The sequence below is a fragment of the Drosophila subpulchrella genome, chromosome X, assembly GCF_014743375.2.
Source record: "Drosophila subpulchrella strain 33 F10 #4 breed RU33 chromosome X, RU_Dsub_v1.1 Primary Assembly, whole genome shotgun sequence".
Lineage (NCBI taxonomy): Eukaryota > Metazoa > Arthropoda > Insecta > Diptera > Drosophilidae > Drosophila > Drosophila subpulchrella.
Genome location: NC_050613.1, coordinates 8,924,193 through 8,943,418, shown reverse-complemented (window position 1 = coordinate 8,943,418; position 19,226 = coordinate 8,924,193). Strand labels below are relative to the sequence as shown.

The 19,226-nt window shown below is 41.3% G+C and overlaps 4 protein-coding genes across 6 annotated transcripts; 1 reads left to right on the top strand and 3 right to left on the bottom strand.

Annotated features, from left to right (window-relative positions):
* Positions 1-344: 344 nt before the first annotated feature.
* Positions 345-2,294, top strand: LOC119557309 (nuclear envelope integral membrane protein 1). The gene is made up of 3 exons (XM_037870021.1): positions 345-430; positions 488-1,227; positions 1,334-2,294. Exons 2-3 carry the CDS (start codon positions 499-501, stop codon positions 1,976-1,978), a joined length of 1,374 nt encoding a protein of 457 aa, XP_037725949.1. The 5' UTR covers positions 345-430; positions 488-498; the 3' UTR covers positions 1,979-2,294.
* LOC119557310 lies at positions 2,286-4,011 on the bottom strand. The gene is made up of 2 exons (XM_037870022.1): positions 3,854-4,011; positions 2,286-3,456 (listed from the first exon to the last, which is right to left on the bottom strand). The coding sequence occupies exons 1-2, from the start codon at positions 3,986-3,988 to the stop codon at positions 2,368-2,370; spliced, it is 1,224 nt and encodes a 407-aa protein (XP_037725950.1). The 5' UTR covers positions 3,989-4,011; the 3' UTR covers positions 2,286-2,367.
* Positions 3,999-4,439, bottom strand: LOC119557311. Its single transcript, XM_037870023.1, has 2 exons — positions 4,333-4,439; positions 3,999-4,274 (listed from the first exon to the last, which is right to left on the bottom strand). The coding sequence occupies exons 1-2, from the start codon at positions 4,378-4,380 to the stop codon at positions 4,014-4,016; spliced, it is 309 nt and encodes a 102-aa protein (XP_037725951.1). The 5' UTR covers positions 4,381-4,439; the 3' UTR covers positions 3,999-4,013.
* Positions 4,440-4,733: 294 nt separating this feature from the next.
* On the bottom strand, positions 4,734-17,592 carry LOC119557156 (septin-2). Of its 3 annotated transcripts, none has more exons than XM_037869754.1 (5): positions 17,207-17,592; positions 16,462-16,809; positions 7,532-7,991; positions 6,355-6,757; positions 4,735-5,918 (listed from the first exon to the last, which is right to left on the bottom strand). In XM_037869754.1, the coding sequence occupies exons 2-5, from the start codon at positions 16,634-16,636 to the stop codon at positions 5,658-5,660; spliced, it is 1,299 nt and encodes a 432-aa protein (XP_037725682.1). In that variant the 5' UTR covers positions 16,637-16,809; positions 17,207-17,592; the 3' UTR covers positions 4,735-5,657. The 3 variants fall into 3 exon arrangements, with proteins under 3 accessions (XP_037725683.1, XP_037725682.1, XP_037725681.1); XM_037869753.1 differs by having other exon boundaries at positions 17,363-17,592; XM_037869755.1 differs by lacking the exons at positions 16,462-16,809; positions 17,207-17,592 and adding an exon at positions 8,550-8,890 and having other exon boundaries at positions 4,734-5,918.
* Between the last annotated feature and the right edge of the window lie 1,634 nt (positions 17,593-19,226).

The following is a 19,226-nucleotide window of genomic DNA, read 5'->3' as shown; positions in this document are numbered from 1 at the left end:
TATAGTTAGTACATTAACCTTTTTAGTAACTCACCATGGTAGTAAGTACATGAACCTTTTTCAGTAACTCACCATTATAGCTAGTACTCCAACCTTTTAGACCCTCCGAACAGCCGATACACCCTCCTGGCTATATATCGATAAGAGCGTACAAATTTAATGGAAAGCAGTTTCGGATGTACAAGAGAAAACAGCAAAATCATGAGATTAAAGGGGTCAAGCTAGAAGTACAAGTCCAAGAAGTACACTGCTAAAACAAGGTAGGCTGTGAATCTTCCGAATTTGAATTCCCTTGCGAAGTAGAGGCGGGCGACTTGCCGATACTCGAGATACTTTACCCGATACTTTACGCGATAGTAGAATGCCCATCTCCAACCGGCAGCTAATAAAGAATTTGTTTTACAAAACAAATCAAATCTTCAATTAAAAGGTGAGTTTTTGAAAGATTTAACGGCAGACTCTTGCTGATAATGAACGCTCGCTATAGAACCAGCAAGAATGCAGTGGGCGGGACTCTGTCTGCTGGCCCTGGCCGCGGTGTGCTCGGCGGGACGTCCGGCTTCCCTGGACGCGGACACTGCCTTCCTGACGCCCGGCGCCACCATAAATGTCACGGAGAACGCCTACGGATCGAAGACCCTGCGCACCTACTGCTATCCGGGCAAGCGCCACTCCGTGCTTAATCTTTTCGAGACAGTGGAGTTCGTCCTGGCGATTGGCAGCGAGGACTATGCCCAGTACGGCGGCAAGTCGCCGGCGGAGGTTCTGGAGCACTATAACGAGCAGCGGTCGCTGTTCAGCATCACCCTGTTCTCCCAGAAGCGTCAGCGCATCCAGCTCTCGCCCTTCGAGCAACAGTGCATTGGGATCTCCTCCAGGCAGCCGTACAGCGTCATCCTGAACACCATCCAGTTGGATCTGTGGCGCTTTGTCCAGTTCTCAATCGGACTACTGGCCTTCTGGAGCGCCCGGCGGCTGGCCAAGAACAGTGCGTTCTACTACTTGGCCGGCGTTGTCATTGGCATCTGTGCCTCCCTGCTGGTGGTCATCTATTTGGCCGCCAAGCTCTTTCCACGCCGTCCCATGATGTATGGCGTCCTCATCGGCGGCTGGACCATTGGATTCTATGTCCTCAAGCAGCTGGCGGACAACCTGCGACTGATCCTGCTCACCTACCGCGACCATGTGGTGTGGTACCTGGTGGTCACCGGACTGATCTCGTTCCTGGTGCGTATTTGATTGGCTTTGAAGTCTCTTCAGGAGGGAATTCGACCTTACTGCAAGATTAACAGTAGCATAACTAATTCATCCCTTTTTGTCTCCATCCCGCCAGATTTGCTATCGCATTGGCCCGCCCAAGAATCCGCGCTCACAGAACATCATCATGTGGGTGCTGCAGGCAATGGGCGGTGTCCTGGTTTACTTCAGCAGTTGGCACACGAGCGCCTTGATCTTCATAATGGTGGTGGCCTTTGTGGCCCACTACTTCCCACCTTCGTGGGTGCGTTACGCCAAGATGATGTACCGCCGCCGCTTTCCGCCCAAGCGGCGACTGCTCACCCAGGAAGAGTACCAACAGCAGACGGCCATCGAGACCTCGAAATCGCTAACGGAACTAAGGAAATTCGTCAACAGCCCGGAGTGCAAGCAGTGGACCGTGATCAGTAACCTACGCAATCCCATGCGTTTCGCCTCGTTTGCCAATGGAGCACCGCATCTGGACGACGAGGAGATCGAGGATTATTCGCGGGCCATTGAGGAATCCATGGAGGCGTCTCCGCAAGAGGATCCCGAGGAGTTCCTGCAGTGCAGCATGTACTACCGTCCGTCGGCTGGCCGCAGTTTGCTCAATCGTTCGCGCCACCGAGTCAATATACCACTGCCGAATTCCCAGTTTCGCAATCGACTGGCCGCTCGCGAGTCGGAGGACGAGGAGAGCGAGGATGAGTTCTTGGAACAGGAACAGCCATTGCAGTAGCCCACCAGCTAAACCAAAAACCCATTAGGCTAAGTTCAGACCATCGCAGTGTGTTTTGTCTCGTACCAACTTCCCACCAACTTCCCACCATCTTCTCATTTTGTTTTGTCTCGTACCAACTTCCCACCATCTACTCATTTTGTTCGTTTTCAAATGTCATTAGTTGGTACAAAAATTTTTGTTTGTTAAGTTCCATTTTCCTTAAGTTTTTTTTGTTCCTTACGTGTTCTGACTGGACTGAAACGCACTGTACTAACTCATTTAAAACCCATTTTCTATGTGACTGGTTAGGAATTAAACAAAATTATTAATTGTACAAGATCATGTGTCTTTATTTCCATTAAATACAATCGATATAGATTAGGGTACGCAAACTACTGCCATCTCGCTCATTTCGGAGGAGCGCAATTGATCGGCAGCCACTGACAAGCCTCCGATGGAGGCGTGTGCATCTGTCCAGGCAGCATCTTCACCAGCCGGCGATCGTCGTCGTGCTTTTCGGCGGCGCAGAGCGTGAGATCGCGCTGCCGGAAGATGAGGGCGTCCTCCACGTAGGCGATGGTCCAGAAACTGGTCGACGAACTGGGACTGCCGGACCGCAGGGCCCCCAATCGATTGCCATCGGAGGGATCCACAAAGAAGTACCACTTGAAGAGCTCACCGCGCAGCGTGAAGACCGGCGAGGAGTGCTGCTCCTGGACAAAGGCGCGTATCAGTCCGGCGGAATCGGTGTAGTTCTGCTCGTGCCAGGCGAAGACCTGTCTGCCATTGAGCCCATAGTTCCATTCATCTGTTATCGTGGTGTATATGTACTCGCGATCGGAGCGACTCAGCAGACAGAAGCCCTGTGGATGGAAGAGCAGAGCCAGTACGGGTGGCAGGTTCTTGCCCAGCGCCTCCACTCGCTTCTGGAGACCCGCATCTACGCTGGCGTACATGTGATGGGTCCTTATCTTGCTGACCATATGGGCCATGTTAAAGAGGAACGCCTCGCTGCTGTCCTGCATGGCCTGATATCGCCAGAACAGCACCAGCTCCGCCTCGATCATCATCCGGAAGCTCACCTCATCGCGATCTGCGAAGAGTTGCTCCAGCTGCTGGACCAGCTTATCCGGTGGCCGATAGAAGTACACATCCTCGATGGCATGAACCAGGATATCCCTGACCAGGGCGGGCTCAACGCTGGCCGCTATATACATGCCATACATCTGGATGCTCTCCTCGGCGTTCAGGAGATTGGCCAGCCGCTGGGCCATGAGGCTCCTCAGGTGGCGTCTTACCTCCTGCTGCAGCTCGCAGGCGGACCGACCCGTGGCCCCACTGGTGCACTGCATCTCATCGCGGATGAAGAGGCCCAGCTGGCTGTACAGGCCCTTGACCTTGTCCGTGTCCGTGGCGAAGTCGGAGCGAATGGCGCCCCAGATGCTCTGGAACACCTGGAGTTTGTCCCCGCGATTGGCACTCCGTCTGATGGTCAACTTTAAGGGAAGAAAATGTCGACTTAAAAACCATTTGTTAAAAATGTTTTAATCTAAAATAAAAATAATACTAATGTTTCTATTGATTTTTAGAACTAGGTAGTCACTTTTCTGATAAAAGTTCGAACACTGATCAGTTTTACATATACACATATATTGCGAATGGATCTGATATTAGTAAATTAGATATTATAAAAAAACACATATGAATCTTATGGTAATAATAACACAATGATCCTATTTTACTATATAATAAGATTGATATTTTTAGACACAAGGCAAATCAGTATTCTCTCAAGATTACAAATTGATCTCATTTGGCTCATACCGAAGTCGGACAATATTAATACTACATATTACATATCATAATACCATATAAATTGGTTTATAAACAAACCTGAATGTCGTCCAAATCGGGTTCCAGGGGCAGAACGTCGCCCAGAACCAGTGGAACACAGAGGAGGAGCAGCAGGTGCATCGCGCTGAACGATTGTTTGTCTACTGATTTGGAGGATTGGATGGTGGCCCCCATTGCCTTATCGGTTCTCAATGAGAGGTCAGCGCAGGTCCATCTTGATTTGCTTGGGACTATCGTCGCTGGGATTCTCCTGCAGTGGTCGTTTCTGCCCCACCATGGCCACCGACTTGATGCGCTGCGTCAACTGTTCCATTTCCATGGGAATGGGATTGGTATTGGGATGGGCACCCCGATCGCGTGGTTCTCGCTCCCTCCTAGGTCTGGGGATCACAAATCTGCGGTAGATATCCTCCAACCGATCCAACGGCAGACCTTCGACATCGGGCAGATATATCTGCCTCTGTAATGTAACCATGGATTTTACTAACCCAACTCCTTTCATTAAATAAAGAGCTCACCTTTTTGAGCTCCTTCATCATATCATCTCTTGTTAGATCCAAATCCATTTTCCTGCTTTTTAATTTACTTTTCAATATTATGATCAGGGTATAAACAAACGACCAGATGAGAGGTCCCCTATCTTATCGTAAGAGCGATGGGAATCCAAAGTTGAGACTCGCACACGATATATCGATAATTTACTATTTGAAAATTATAAATAAAATAATAAATATAATTGAAAATTAAAAAACCTTATATTTTTAAATAAAATCTTAACATCGTATGGAAAAAGGGTATTGCCCTTAGTAAAGTAATCCGGTAGAGCTGAAATTTGTTAAAAAATGCATGCTTCCTTTTAAATAATGTTTTGCGAGTCAATCACGATTGTAAATGCACCACATAAGTTGTTTTTATCTTTATTTGAAATTGATTTTTAGCAATCGCTATGTTTATATATAATTTTTCGACTATAATTTCATTTAAATATTATGGTTGTTGCGTGAAGGCTTAATCGATTAATTTAAAATAAATTCATTAACAATTCGTTTCAACAAAATAGGTTTTGTTCATAGATATATCTGATAATACGTAATTAGCATAAATAATTGGAATTTACTGAAAGTCGATTCATGGAAATTCAGTGCCAAGACCTCCAGCGGTTTGTCCTACACATACATATGTATACATATCAATTTATATATATCGCCCGATCTGATATATTCTTACAATACAAATGGTATAAGTTCTTTACACATAATTAACGCAAACTTGTCCATAATTCGCTTCTTTTCGGTTTGCTCTTCAAAGCCCAAAACAAAACCGAATGATACAAATCAAAGTGAATCCTTTAAAATAAATAAAACCTTTTTTTTTTGGGTCTGTCTGTGTCTTTCTCTTTAACTGTTTCCTCTATGTGCCTCTGTGGTTTCTTGATCTTTTCCATTAAAAATTTACTTGCGTTACGTTTTTGAAACTCCCTAAACTTTGGTATAATATCGTTATCATATTGATCAATAGCTAATTTCTCAAGATAAATGTGTTCCACTAAATCGTTAGTCCTAAAAGAAATCGTTATTTTGGCTACAAAATTGAAAAAGGCTGTGATGTCTGAAGTTCTTTTTTGTCCGATTTCTTTGTGCATCGGGGAGTCGTTGTCTTAATTTTGGTTGTGTTTCTTCTTGTATATCCAATGTGGTTTTTTAAAAAGGTCTGTGCTAGCTTATGAACAAAGTTGATTTGGTTGCAGCTGCTCCAGGATGTCTCTGGGTACGATGTGGGTCCTACATATTAGGTAGATGCATAAATCGCGGTGCAAAATTGAACACGTTCCCGTTCCCGTTCCCTAGACGTCGATCACGCTGTCGTTCTTCTTCATCTCCATGAGATGGGTCTGCTTGAGCTTCTCCTGCATCTGGGTGAGCATGTCCTGCATCCTCCGTATCTCCTCGTCCTTCTGCAGGAGCAGCCTGTCCGTCTCCGAGATGGCCGCATCGAATCCGTTGGTCGAGCTAATCGAGTCCCGCTTCAACTTTCCCCGCTCGCGGAGCGCGTGCTGCGAAATCTGCGAGATGCACTGCGCCCGGAAGTTCTCGTAGTGCACGTCCTGAAAAATTGAATTATAGATTAGTATAACTCAGAGAAGAGTCAAAATACCCTTTTCCCATGTTTCGAAAATCGATAGATTTTTTAAGTGTTACGTTTAACTAATAATACAAAATGCTAAATACTGGAATTACATACACATTATCCTAAAAATATTTTAAGCAAATATTTTTGGAGTATAAATAAGAAGGAAAAGTATTGTAAATTGTAGGCTAATCTATTTACAACTGCTAAAAAGGTTAGCATCTTTAGTTTCTGAATATAAATGACTTTTTTTCTTGTGTTTTAAAATCTAAACAATCCTCAACTCATTTTATAGAGTATTAGAGATTGCAGTAATAATACGTTAGAATAGTCTTGAAAACTTAATGGAACTTACTTTGTCATCCGACAAACAAGTTACTGAGCTTAAATACAAATATAGATCCCCAACCCACCTGCGTGGTGTCCTTGAGGTCCTGCATGTGCGTGGATATCAAGAAGGTGCGCAGCTTGATGAAGTCGCTGTGCTCCGGGTCCTCCACGTTGACCACGCCCCACGGATACTGGCGACCCCGCACCTTCTTGCCGGCCACCTCCAAAATGGTATTGCTGCCGACCACGGCGAACGGGATGGAGGCCTTCAGCTCGCGATCCTGCTGCTTGAAGTCGTCGTCCTCGTCGGAATCGCACTCGGGGAACTGGTACAGCTGGATGTGATTGTCCTCCAGGTCCTGCAGGATGCGCTCCTTCAGCTTGCGCACCTCCTGCTTGTTGAGACAGTCGGCCTTGCCGATCACCAGCACGATGTTTACCTTGCGGTGCAGCCGTCGAATCAAGTCGAGGTCCATCTGTCGCAGGCTGGAAGGATTAAGCAGGATTAGAGTTAACATTAAGGAAACCACTTATATATGTTTTTTTTACATTAAATTGAAAAAGGTAAAAGGGAACTTATATCAACAAGAACAAAATCCAAAGTAATATCAAGCATTTACTTTGTTTTTGAGCTATAAGGCCATGTTGCGAAACCAAACATAATAATATCTACATTTAATATATACATAGAAACACATCCCAAGTAAACATATCATTTCCGTTAAAATACTATTATCTGCATTCCATTCCGCACCAAAATTTGTTTAAATGATAAAACTTTTTATTGTGACATATATTATTCAGTAGCATTACCCAATAATAAAGAGTCAACTGATTCTAGTATTAATACTTGTTACGCATAAATAATTCTTCAAATGGGCTCGACTTTAATCGCATTATTTAAATGACACATGCTGGTATCTTAATTGTAATATTTAAATTTTTTAAATAAAATAAGTATTACTCATTTTAAGATTTGTAAACTACAGTCATAAAAAAATAAGAACAAAACACCTTAAACATTTCTTTAAGACTGTATTTATTTTTTAATAAATATCTAAATAATGACACGCAGTGGAAGCGGTATTGAAAAATATAATAAATATATAACTGAAAAATAACCAACATTAACTATCAATATGTTCGAGCCTAATCAATATTCAGATACGTTTAAATACATTTAAGGCTTTCCAATTTCTAAGATCTAAATGAAATGCATTTGACAACAAATTGAAATACATCCCACTTAGCGAGACCCACCTGTGGCCCCATGGCGGGACGAAGTAGAGGCAGCAGTGCACCCGGTTATCCTGGATGTTGCGTCGATTGAGTCCGCTCTCGTCGGTGAAGTACTGGCGGAACTGCTCGTCGATGTACTGGGTGCACACCCGCCAGCTGTCCTCGCAGTTGATGGCATCCCCGAATCCCGGGGTATCGACCACCGTCAGCCGGAGTCGGACGCCCCGCTCCTCAATGTCCATCGTCTTCTTCTCCACCTTCGTCGTCTTCTCGATCCGCTCCTCCACATTGGGCATCTGTCGGTTCTTGTAGAGATCCCCCAGGAAGAGGCTGTTGATCAGGGTGGACTTGCCCAGCCCCGACTCGCCGACCACCATCAGAGTGAACTCGAAGCCCCGCTTCACCGACTTCCGGTGCACTTGCTCTGGAAGGGTGGCGAAGCCTATGTAATCCCGATCCTTGTCGAACGAGGGCGTTTTAGCTGCAAGGGAACAAGTGTACACAGTGATTTTAGTCGAAATGATCTTTAAAATTGTATAAAATTGTATAATATATGAGACAGGAAAATGTTTCAAAGCCTATAATCTTTAGGGTTCCGGATAGGATCCAATAATATATTTTTTAAGTATGCGATGCTGATATCTCTTGATAGTGACTCTCAAATAAAATAAAATTGTAGTGAAATCATATTCAAAACAATACAAACACGTAAATCAAAATTATTTAATTCATAATTTAAGAGAAAATCAATAATTATGCTGTGACCTAAAACAGATGGTGAAGAAAAAGGATTCCTAACGATTGTTAAATGGAATCCTAAAGCTCAGATCTTTTTTCCTGTGTGCCAAGTAAGGAGTGAGAACACAAAACGGGCTAATCGACTGAAGGACCTTGCACTTGGGTCTTGAATCTCGGTTCTTGAGCGACTTCATCGCCGTCTCATTAGGCAAACGAATTGGTGGAATGGCTTTCGAGTGAAGGGTTGACAGAACTGGTAGGGTGAAGTCCCCCATCTGCGACCCCTAAAGTTGTTCCTTACACATGTTCCTGCCGCTGGAGTGTCCTGGTCTCTGGTCCTCGTAACTCCCGACTCCTGCCCCCTGTGCCTCCCCTTCCCGCCGAGTTTCGTGTGTATACGGAACGCCTACTTAAAACGTAATTGGCCCAAGCCTCGCCACTTTTTCTGCCTTCCGGGTTTTCACAATATCTTCCTGTTTATCAGCAAATTTGCCACATTGTTGGATTGTTTGGTTGTTTGGCAGTTAGTATATCTATATTTTCGTTTACAGCTTAGAGTCTGTAGTTGTTTTGTTATTTGTTTGGTCGTTGAAAAAATAAATCCCCGAGTTTGATGAACACTTTATTGTATTGTGGTGGAGCTGCAACTGGCGAGCGAACTGCCCTAAAACCATCCAAAATTAATGGGCTCTTGTATGCTTAGCTCTCTCTCTCTCTGTCTCTTCATCCCGCCCATGTGCCACGCCCCCCTCTCCCACAGACTGTCCTTTTTCGAGGACGTGTTACATGTAGTGGCAACACCAAAATGCAACTTTCCCCGTACTATCACCCTCTATTCGCGTTCTCTCGGCGCCTGCGCTCAAGGACCTGGCCCAAACTAGCGGAAGCCCGGTAAAAGGTGGGCCAGATGTTACGGGGCTTTTTGGTCAAAACGGGCGGTATACGGCGTTGCCGGATTGTTATGGAAATACTTGTTATTCTGAAAGTTTTCGTCGTTTTAGTAAAATGTTTAAGCTTTATGACAATGCTTAGAGTCTTAAAGTCTGTTCTATAACAGATAGGCCAGTTATTCCATTATTATTGGTAAAAAGGATGAGTAACGACGGGTTTTTAGCGTTGCCAGATAGTTGCGAAAAATTCTTGAACTTCCAAATAATGTTCCCATTATTACAAAATGTTCCGAAGTCAATAAAAAAAAGGTTTCAAAATACAAAGTTGGTATATTAACTCAATATTGAAATAAATCAGTATCTGCTGTAAAAATATCAAAAAATATTTTAAGCAATGGTTGAGTGGATTTGGGTGAAATTGTTAAGACACATTTATAAATCGCCATTCATCGGCAATAAAATTAAAATGTAAACTACTAAAAACTTTTATAAAATATCGTTTATAATATCAGGGTGTATTTTGTAGCTCAGGTTTTTTGCATTACTTTACAAAAAATTTACCCTGGACAGTTTGGGTACTTCTCTTTCCCGCTTCCTCAGATATGGTAGCACTGGTTGAGGGCCCCACCCCCGTGAATCGGCGAACCACCCACCCCTCGAGCTCCTGAGTTACTAAGGGTGTCATCAGCAGGGAAACAGGCGGTTCATTGTTCCCGCTCACGTTTCCCGTTTAATCGAGTTTGAAACGCGTTCAGCTAGCAAGGCCATGGGGTGTGCTTCCTGCCGGGTGACACAGTGCAACTCAAGTACAATCCCCCGGTCAGAACCCAATCCCAGTCCTCAAGACAGCATTACACTTCCTAGGGCACATCAATATTGTGCTTGGAAAATATTTAAATATAATTGTCTAACCGTTTTATTTGAACAAGAGAGATTAAAACGTCAGAAACTCTTGTAACCCATGACTGATAGATAAACTGATATTATAGCTGTTTATATATACAAAAATAATATGAAGACCTGTTAAAAAGAGATGGTTTTTGATGCAATTTTTACGTAATATATGTGCATACGTATTACGTATTATTGAATAAAGTGTAAAGCCGCCTTAAAGCAAACCCCTCGACATGCAAGCAAATCAGTTGAAAACCACATCTTTTCCCCTGCTCACAGCACACGATTATCATCGCGGCATTTCTCAAAATATTTTGTGTAAACTTTGTTCAATTGTTGCGAATCGCGTGTAAACATTGAATGAACTTGCTGCTCCGCATTATCGCGATGGGCCAAGAGATATTTGTTTGAGTCTTAGGGCCCAGATACAGTTATCTCAGATTCCAGATCGCTGTGTGTGTGGGGCCATATCTTCTGCATATCTCCATCTGTCGGATAAATGTGCGAAATCGGGCCCAGACCACAAGGAAGGCTAATGGGCGCAATGACTTGGCCCGACTCGAAGATTGGCCAGTGTAAACAAAAGGGGTATGCCAGTTCTAAGGGGTGATATGTAAAATGCACCGGGAGAAAGGGCAACTAAAGGGTTCTCACCGTTTCGCATTCCCCCCCCATAACCCCCTAGTTACTGAACTGGAATTTAGCTAGAATTTTAAAACGACTTTTACAATTTATGATATACATAAGAACCTAATCAGCTCTTCGACTGATACTTTAGATCATTTAATATTGTAGTCTTAGATTCTGAATATTAAATTACTTTAAAGCTGGTATAATATTTTTCGGTTGTGGGAGTAGCCAATTGAGGTTACATTGGAAAACGATAAAGAGTTCTTTCAACTTTGCTTTCCTCCTCCACCTGCTTTATCTTTTCCATCAGTCGAGATGTTAAAACGCCCACTATACAGAACACTATATCCCCCCACTCCATTTTCCATTTTCCATTTTCCACACCACCCACACGACTGACAAAATCTGAGCTCTCAATTCCACAAATCTGATAGTTCCCCACCCTCGGTCCAATATTTCTTACTGTGTCTCTGCTCTCGCTGAAGATCTTTATCGCCGCTGCTTATTGTCGTTTGTTTATCCCAAAGAGCTTTTCTGTGGGCGTTGCAGTTTTCAACTTTTCCCCACCGATTTCCCCCGGGTTAGCCCCACACTTCGATGTGGTTCATTGACTAGACTTGTCGCTGTCATCAGGCGTCTGTCGGTCTACACAGAGAAATAAGTTGTGTACTTTGACTCCAAAACTATCACATATCAGTGGTATTTCCAGCCTGCATAATATTATATATAAACTTGATTGTTTTCAAAATAAAATTTCAAAAAAAACCTTTCTAATAAAGCAAGGCTATGTCATGGTTTAAAAGGATGTTTTTTGTACCCATTACTAGTATTTTCAAGAAATCTTTTATTTAGAGAGTGGTATTTTCCTAGGTGTATAATTCCCATCAATTACAGCGCGAGGGGAGAAAACTATCCACTAGAATTATTAGATAGGTTGTTGGGTGTCAAACACTTGAGCATTTATCGTTTGATCGGAATCGCTGGCAAATGGCCTGGGAAATGATTTTCCTTTGCTCCGAACACACGATCTCGATCGGCATTATGACACACCATTTAGCACTTGGCGACACATCAATTTCAATCTCGGTCGCTCACTCACTCGCCTTATCTTGTTTTCCCCCCATATTTTCGCCCATCTCAATTTCATTTCAATTAAGTTCAATTCGAGTTTTGCTGCAGAATGCAGCTCACTTTTTATGTTCTTCAGTTTATTTTATACCCTAAACGAAAGGGTATAGTAGTTTCGATTATAGGTTGAAAACGATATAAGGGAACTAATTAAAAAATTCCCACATTAATAAAATTTGTCTGTATTTCTAACTATTCTTGATCTTAATAAGAATATTTTTTGATATTTTAAGAAATGTTATTTAAGTTTCAAAACTAAAATTCTTAAAATATTATAATTTGATGTATAATATTATGTAAAATATTATAATTTCATGTATAATTATGTAAGAAATACAACTTTTTTCCAGAGTATTGGCGATTTCGGTGGCCCGGCTAGCCTTTTCAATCTTGTTATATTTTCTTGGAGCTCTACGCATCTTGTTCCTCTTCTTGCCAGAGTTCGAGTGGCTTGTTGAACGCACGAGTGCCCAGACTGAGAAATAGGAATATATAGGGAGGGGTCTTCGGGGCCTTTGGGGGCTTGAAGTGACTCTCGACGCAGCCATCGAACGTGCATCGGCATTGGGTTTCGTCTCCGCTTACTTTTCTGCTTTTCCTGCCCGGTCTCGAAGGCATTTGGGTAGGTAAACAAAAGCCAAAGGGACATGGACCATAGTAGAACTTGCTCAAATACAACGAATGTTTCACGTTTTATTTAAAATCGAACCACAGAAATCACTGGGGTTTTGATATGTTTTTTGGAATGTGTTTAAAAGTATGCAACAGTATACTTAAGAACACATTAAAATACATCGATATTTACAGAATATTTCTAAACATTTCTATAAATGGTTTCAAAACTCTATTGATTTACTTTACATTTTAATGTAAATGTCCTTAATAAAAATATTTCAATCAGATTTTGTATAGCCCTTAAATAAAATGAAATTTGTTCCAGTATGCAGCTTGGTCAGGCTTCACTGTACAGCTGTCCACACATCCAAGGGCATTCGTTGGTGCCTTGTTGCAATGTTCCATAAATAGCCGCATCTCCACTCTTGGCACGCTGAAAACTTTCAAAACAATTGACGGCATTTGAAGTAGCTGCCCAGGTTTTCCGCCTCCCATTTCCCCACCCATGTCAACCCCCCCTCCACTCCTCTGCCACCTCTTGCTTGCATTTCAAGTGAATTTCTCGCATTCAGAGAACCATTTTCAATCCGTTCGATTTTCCCCGCGATTCAATTTCGAAATTCCTGTTTCCACACAGAAAATTGTTTATCTTTGATGATCTCGAACCGAAAGCCACACAATTGCTCTATAAATTCTACCCTCCAAAGGGGTGGAAGATCTCTCGATGCACAGATAAGGTCAAAATACTAACAATTCTGGTTTCCTCAAAGAAAATCATATCCAAATATTACCTATTTGAAAGCTTTGGGTTGTGTTTTGTAGAGGATTTTATCAATCCAATTTAAACTCTATACCATTTTTGATTAATTACAACATGATATGGAGAATTACGTTTGATTCTAATAGACTAGTCAATAATTTTTACCCAATGTTTCTATATAGAAATTATAAAAATAAGTATAAATGTTAAGGTACATCTTTAAATCTATTGTTTCATCCGCAGTTGTTAATGGACTGTCGGTGTCAGTCTGAAACTTTGATCTTTGAAATGGATCTGTTCGCGTTTGACATCCCACCACTTTTAGGTTTATTCCCGCCGAAATGCACCCTGCTTGATTTACGCATTCTATTTATAATACGCGCATAACCGAAAACGTCAAAATCTATGCCACTGCAGCGCCTCCACCCCCCGACACTTAACCCCTTTTTGGGGAATGGGCATTTGACAGCTTTATGCACTGATTTCCCTAATTGCCATGAAAATTCCACTCCCACTGTGCAAAATGTACAAGTCAGGGCAAATAAATAGATCTGGGACTTGAAAAGATTAACTTGTTACTTTGATATAGGTTTTATCTGCTTAAAAATAGATTTTCTCTCCTTTAATTTCAGATTGAAAACAAATATTTAAAAGCACTTACAGTATGTATATTTATTAAAAGCAGTAGTAAGTTATGGGTTGCAATTTCTGAAATATTGTTCTAAAAAATCTCATTTAAATAAAAAATAATAAAAACAAGAAAGATGTAAAGACATTTCTGGTGCTTTTGTTTTGCCCGCTGCTGTAGAACTGCATGCTGACGCCCCCGCATTTGAACAATGCATGGAAAACATATAGGGAACATATAGTAGACATCGAGAAAAGGGAACGACAACCACAATAGCGGCAAGGGAGACAAACATGTGTACATATCCATTTGCCATAACAATGAAGTTGGCTCTTAATGAGTTTTTAAACGCTAAACTGCAGCATTTTTAATTGGAACTAACGAATGAAAGCCTAAAAAATGGGAACTGCGACTTGGACTCAAGTGAATGCGAAAGGAAAGGCGCATTGGAAATGGATGACTAAACTTAGACAATCGATGAGCGTGATTTTTCCCTGATGCATCCAACTAATTGCACACCATTTGGGGAGAGCTGTATCTACAGCTAACAATACAGTAAACTCCCAGAGAATAAATATCGGACTGTATAAATGAATTGTAATATTCTACATTACTCATTAAATGTGCATATCCAAATATTTCACAGTTAATTCACATATTTTTTAATGCAACAAACTTATTAAGCTGTACGATTTTATTGCTTTTATTGAGGAAATGTAATTAAATAATAGTTATACCTAATAAAATATTTTACAATCCAAATAAAAAACTCTTCAATGTAAATTTATTATAATTTACGAGCAAACACTGTAGAATCAAGCAGCTCAATAAAACACCACTTAAGGTGAGCTCAGTACAATATTTTTAAACACCATTAGCACTCGCTAAGTTTTGTTTATCTTATCACGTTTGATTCTAGGTCTATGACTGTATACATGGGTTCGCCGATGACTATACTAATAATACAAACATAGAACAGTTATTTCTCAGTATTATCAGAATACAAACAGACTACAAATTTAAATTGAACATATAAAAGTAAGGCTATGAATATTCCGAATTTGTTATCTGTATTATTTTATTAGTATTTTATGAATGTTGTTCTAGTTCTATAACTATTGGTATTATATATGATAATAATAATATAATATAAGTATGTTATTGGTATTTTAATAATTTTTTTCTAGTTACAGTATATTGGTATTATGTATATCTGCAATTTTTTTCAATCTTAAAATCCGAAACATTTAAACATTTTCTTACTGTGCTGTGCAATAGCATAGAATCCAATGGGCCAATGGTTCGGCGGGGCTAAGGCGTCCTCCGATATCGGCGACACAAATGCTCATCGGGCACTAACGACATGTCAACCAGCAGAACCGTTAGCTGCGGTCACGTTGCCACCAAGTTAAGGCCAATGCCAAATGGCCAAGACCAAAAGACCCAAGGCCCAAGGCCCAGACCGATCTGCAATTGGGATTGCGATTCGATTGGGTGCGGCCAACTACGAACTACACAAAACCGAAACTTGGAGGGGGGCTAAAAAATAAAAACACAGTCTACGCCTACCAAAAACGGCGGTTGCAACAACAACCAGCAACTCCACGTCCAAAAGCAAAAGCCAAAAAAAAAAAAAAAAAAACAAGGCGAAAGCGAAGCCAAAACAAAAACGAAGCGGGCAAAAAAGGAAAGGAAGCCGCCGTCGACTTTCCAAGACTTCGGAAAATGGGAAAATTGTTGGCCAGCCAATTTTCTTGTCGGCGGAAAAGCAGCGGAGTGCGCCACGTAATGGGGAAGCCAATCGAGATCCCAGATCCCAGATACCGAATACCGAAGACCAGAGACCAGATAAGATCGATCCAGCCGAGGGCAATTGGCCCGCAGAGAACCCACATACACTCGAACTTAGAATATGGAGCTTTGCACTCAATGCAAACATTTGCATAATACACTCTAAAAATTAATTACCTGGAAATATAAGAATTCGCCATTGACTTGGACGCAATAGTTAAATTTAAACATTTTAGAAAACATTTCCTTAAATTCTAAATTCTAAATTGCTTTATCTTATTATGTTTCCATAATTGTTATACAAAATTTTAATGTTTGTGACGAATTGTTTTTAGCTTCCGTATCTTTTCTCATTTTAGACGACAATTTTTGCATATTTTAAAAATATTTACATAGATTTAAAAACATAATATAATATAATAATATAATGTTAACTATAGCAATATACCGTCAAATTCAGCAAACTTAATTTTTAATTTGAGCGCATTTAAGGGGTAACTACCGAGTTCTTGAGAATGAATAATTTCTTGGAATTCATGAAGCAAAAACCATCTTATCTAGTTGAGTTGAAACATTCGAAACCTTTATCTTCAAGGGTCATTCCTGGTAACAACTTCTTCGATAACATAAGCTTTGTTGGTTTGTTTAGTAATGCAACCGTGATAAGCATAGTGATTTAATTTAAAAAGAAAAACTAAATAAAATAAAGAGCATTTAAATACATAGTTACAAAAGTGTAAAATCCTTTTCAAAACTCTATTTAGATTTTGAAGAACTGCAAATATGTAGGCAGAACCCTCTGCAAGCAGTCCGATCAACCCCTTAACCCCTTTTAGGAAAAGGTTTTTTGCACCCTTGAAAAGGGATTTGTACTCACGTTTGGGGTAAATGGGTGGACGACATTTAACCGTCTCGCTGTTGTTGTTGTTGCTGATGACGCTGTTGCTGCCGTTGATGCTGCTGATGGCACTGGCCACGCCCCCAGCAACTGGACCGCCCATCAGGGGCGGCTGGCTGAGGGGGAGTGGCGGGGGCGGCGGCTGGTGCTTCATGCTCGCCGAGGGGGGCACATTGCCGCCCCCGAAGAGGCGACGCTGCGGTAGAAACGCCGTTTTATCGCCTGTGTGTTGCAAGTTGCAGGTTGCACAATCTGTTGTTGTTGCTGTTGTTGCTGCAGGGTGCTACTGCTGTAACATTAGTTCTGCACTATTTATTCACACTGCACCTGGAGGGTTAAATTTAAGCCAAATATTAAATATAAAAAAAAATGTGCTATACTTTTTAAGGATTCAATTACTGTTGTTGCTGGTACCCTTTTTTTAGGAGCTTTTTTTTTGTTGTTACTTCAATTAGTTGGTGCTTATAAATTAAGCACCGTTCAGTTTTTATAATGATAGTTTGCAAATTTGCCAGCCTAAGGGTTAAGATTAACAGTAACCTACGCACACAAGCTTATCTAGTGCTTATCTCACGCGAAAAGGTGCGAGTGGGAGGGACGGAGTGCGAAGGAGAGGGGCTAACTGCAGTATTGACTTTTTACGGTTTCTGCATATGCATATGTACATATACATGCACATACAAACATAAAGTGCATTTGCAATTTGAAAAAAAAAATTGCATACTCAATGGGCGGAAAACTAACGGTGCAGCTGCTTCACCTTGACCTACACAGCCACAAATACAAGTGAGATGCACATCAGACACACACACACACACACACTGGGGTAAATCACCACGGTCGCACACAAAAAAAAATAATAATAAAAAAGCTCACGCACTTTGTTATTAACTATTTCCGTTCTTTTTTAGGTTTCTTCCCTTTCAAGCGAAACTTCCGAAAAATACACAAAATTGGGAAATGTTTCAAGCGAATTTGATCTGAAATCAGCAAATCAGTTCTTTACAATAACCGAAAATATGGATCCTCGGCAATATACATATATGTTTATGTTTTTTCAATCGCAAACAACGGAGCGCGCGTTGCTTATTTCCCAAAAACTGAAAAACGTCTGTTCGGATGGCAACAAAAACAACAACCACCGCATGCAGTGTTGCCTGGCAGCGCAAACGAAATCGTACTAAAAATTCCAGACATTTGTTGAAGTGCGCGCAAATCTGGAAAAGGTTGGGATTTTTCAAAAAACCAAATGGAGTCTTTAGTTTTAATGAATCTGATGAGTAACGATAAATTGTAAAATCTAATAGTTAGTGTACATAATATATCAATTACCTGTACCCTTAAACAAACACTAGACTTTTGTGAGTTTCGGGCATCGAATTTGTATAGTCCAATTCACGAATTCATATTTTCCACTTTGCAGAACCTTTTTTGTAGAAACTCCTTTCTCAAGGATTCGATGTCCCCGTTTGGAAGCGATTCTGGATCGAGAAAACAACCTCTGCAATGGACTTACCGGGTGAAAGCAGTCAGAGGGTCAGCGGTTCCAAAGTCAACATCAACAGCTTCAGATCCTGCGGCTATGTAAATGTGATACTTCGGAATTCCCGAAGCGTCCTTCAAATAAATCCATTACCACTAGCAAGATAGCTTACAAATGTACTAATAATGTTGAGGTTGGCGTATATTGGTGCTGAAAGTGTGTCTAAGCACGCCAATACCTCTAGATTTTCAGTGGATTCGTAAAAATGAAACAAGGAAGATCGGAATAGTCGAGTGCCTCGACCTTTAGATACCCGTTACTCAACTAAAAGTAGCGCAAAGGTAATTTTTTCGAGATTGAAGGAAGAATGTATTATAGCAATAAAAATGTGAGTCACAGCGGTTTGTGGGTGCTGAATCAGAAGCTAAGGAATCCAAAATCTGTAATTCCAAAAACTCTTATGGTTTCCGAGATCATAGCGTTCACAAGGACGGACGGACATGACTAGACCGATTCGGCTAGTGATCCTAATCAAGAACATATCTTCTTTATACTTTCCAATAAATACAATTTACCCATTGCTTTGCTTTGGTTTATTTCATTTCGATTTAATCTTCTACTGTCCGAGTCTGAAGTGGAGCGACAACATAAGAATCAAGAAGAACATTAAACATTAAGTACAATATTTGAAGTTAGATATGTAACAAGCGAATGAAACTGTTCACGCCCCTGCTGCACTTGGGACAGAGATTAGATGGCACCAGTGCACGGATCAGGCATTCCTTGCAGAAGACGTGCCCACACAAGGTGGCCACCGGCTCCTCAGGCGCTTCAAGGCAAACCGGGCACAAGTAAATGTCCATGTTCTCACCGACTAGTCGCTTGAAGAAGGGATCTACGTCTTGGGTCAAGTCAATGATTGCTTCCGGTTGAGTTCCGTCGGCTGCTCGGCGTGTGCTCTCCGTTTCTATTAATTTTCTTTTTTCACGTTTATTATTTGTTACTACTTTGTAAACTAAACACGCCGTTCTTATGTGAACGTACAATTCCGAAGTTCGACGCACAGTTTGCTTTAATTTCAAAACTTTCTGTTTAATTGTACATATGTTCCATATCAACACGGCCACCTTTGTTTTTTTATGAACACTACCACCTTGGACCAAGCGATGTGTGCCTTTTCAAGATTTATCCTAATACCTATTTCAACAATATTACTTCTCTTTCATATATTACATTTTTATACCTGTTACTTGTAGAGTAA

Coding starts and splice junctions, on each gene's coding strand:
- LOC119557309 (XM_037870021.1), top strand. CDS start 499: ATGCAGTGGGCGGGACTCTGTCTGCTGGCCCTGGCCGCGGTGTGCTCG. Junction 1,228..1,333: donor CCGGACTGATCTCGTTCCTG/GTGCGTATTTGA, acceptor CCATCCCGCCAG/ATTTGCTATCGCATTGGCCC.
- LOC119557310 (XM_037870022.1), bottom strand. CDS start 3,988: ATGGGGGCCACCATCCAATCCTCCAAATCAGTAGACAAACAATCGTTC. Junction 3,457..3,853: donor CCGATTTGGACGACATTCAG/GTTTGTTTATAA, acceptor CTTCCCTTAAAG/TTGACCATCAGACGGAGTGC.
- LOC119557311 (XM_037870023.1), bottom strand. CDS start 4,380: ATGGATTTGGATCTAACAAGAGATGATATGATGAAGGAGCTCAAAAAG. Junction 4,275..4,332: donor TGATGAAGGAGCTCAAAAAG/GTGAGCTCTTTA, acceptor GTTACATTACAG/AGGCAGATATATCTGCCCGA.
- LOC119557156 (XM_037869754.1), bottom strand. CDS start 16,636: ATGAAGCACCAGCCGCCGCCCCCGCCACTCCCCCTCAGCCAGCCGCCC. Junction 7,992..16,461: donor TCCACCCATTTACCCCAAAC/GTGAGTACAAAT, acceptor GTTCCCTTGCAG/CTAAAACGCCCTCGTTCGAC. Junction 6,758..7,531: donor GTCCCGCCATGGGGCCACAG/GTGGGTCTCGCT, acceptor TAATCCTTCCAG/CCTGCGACAGATGGACCTCG.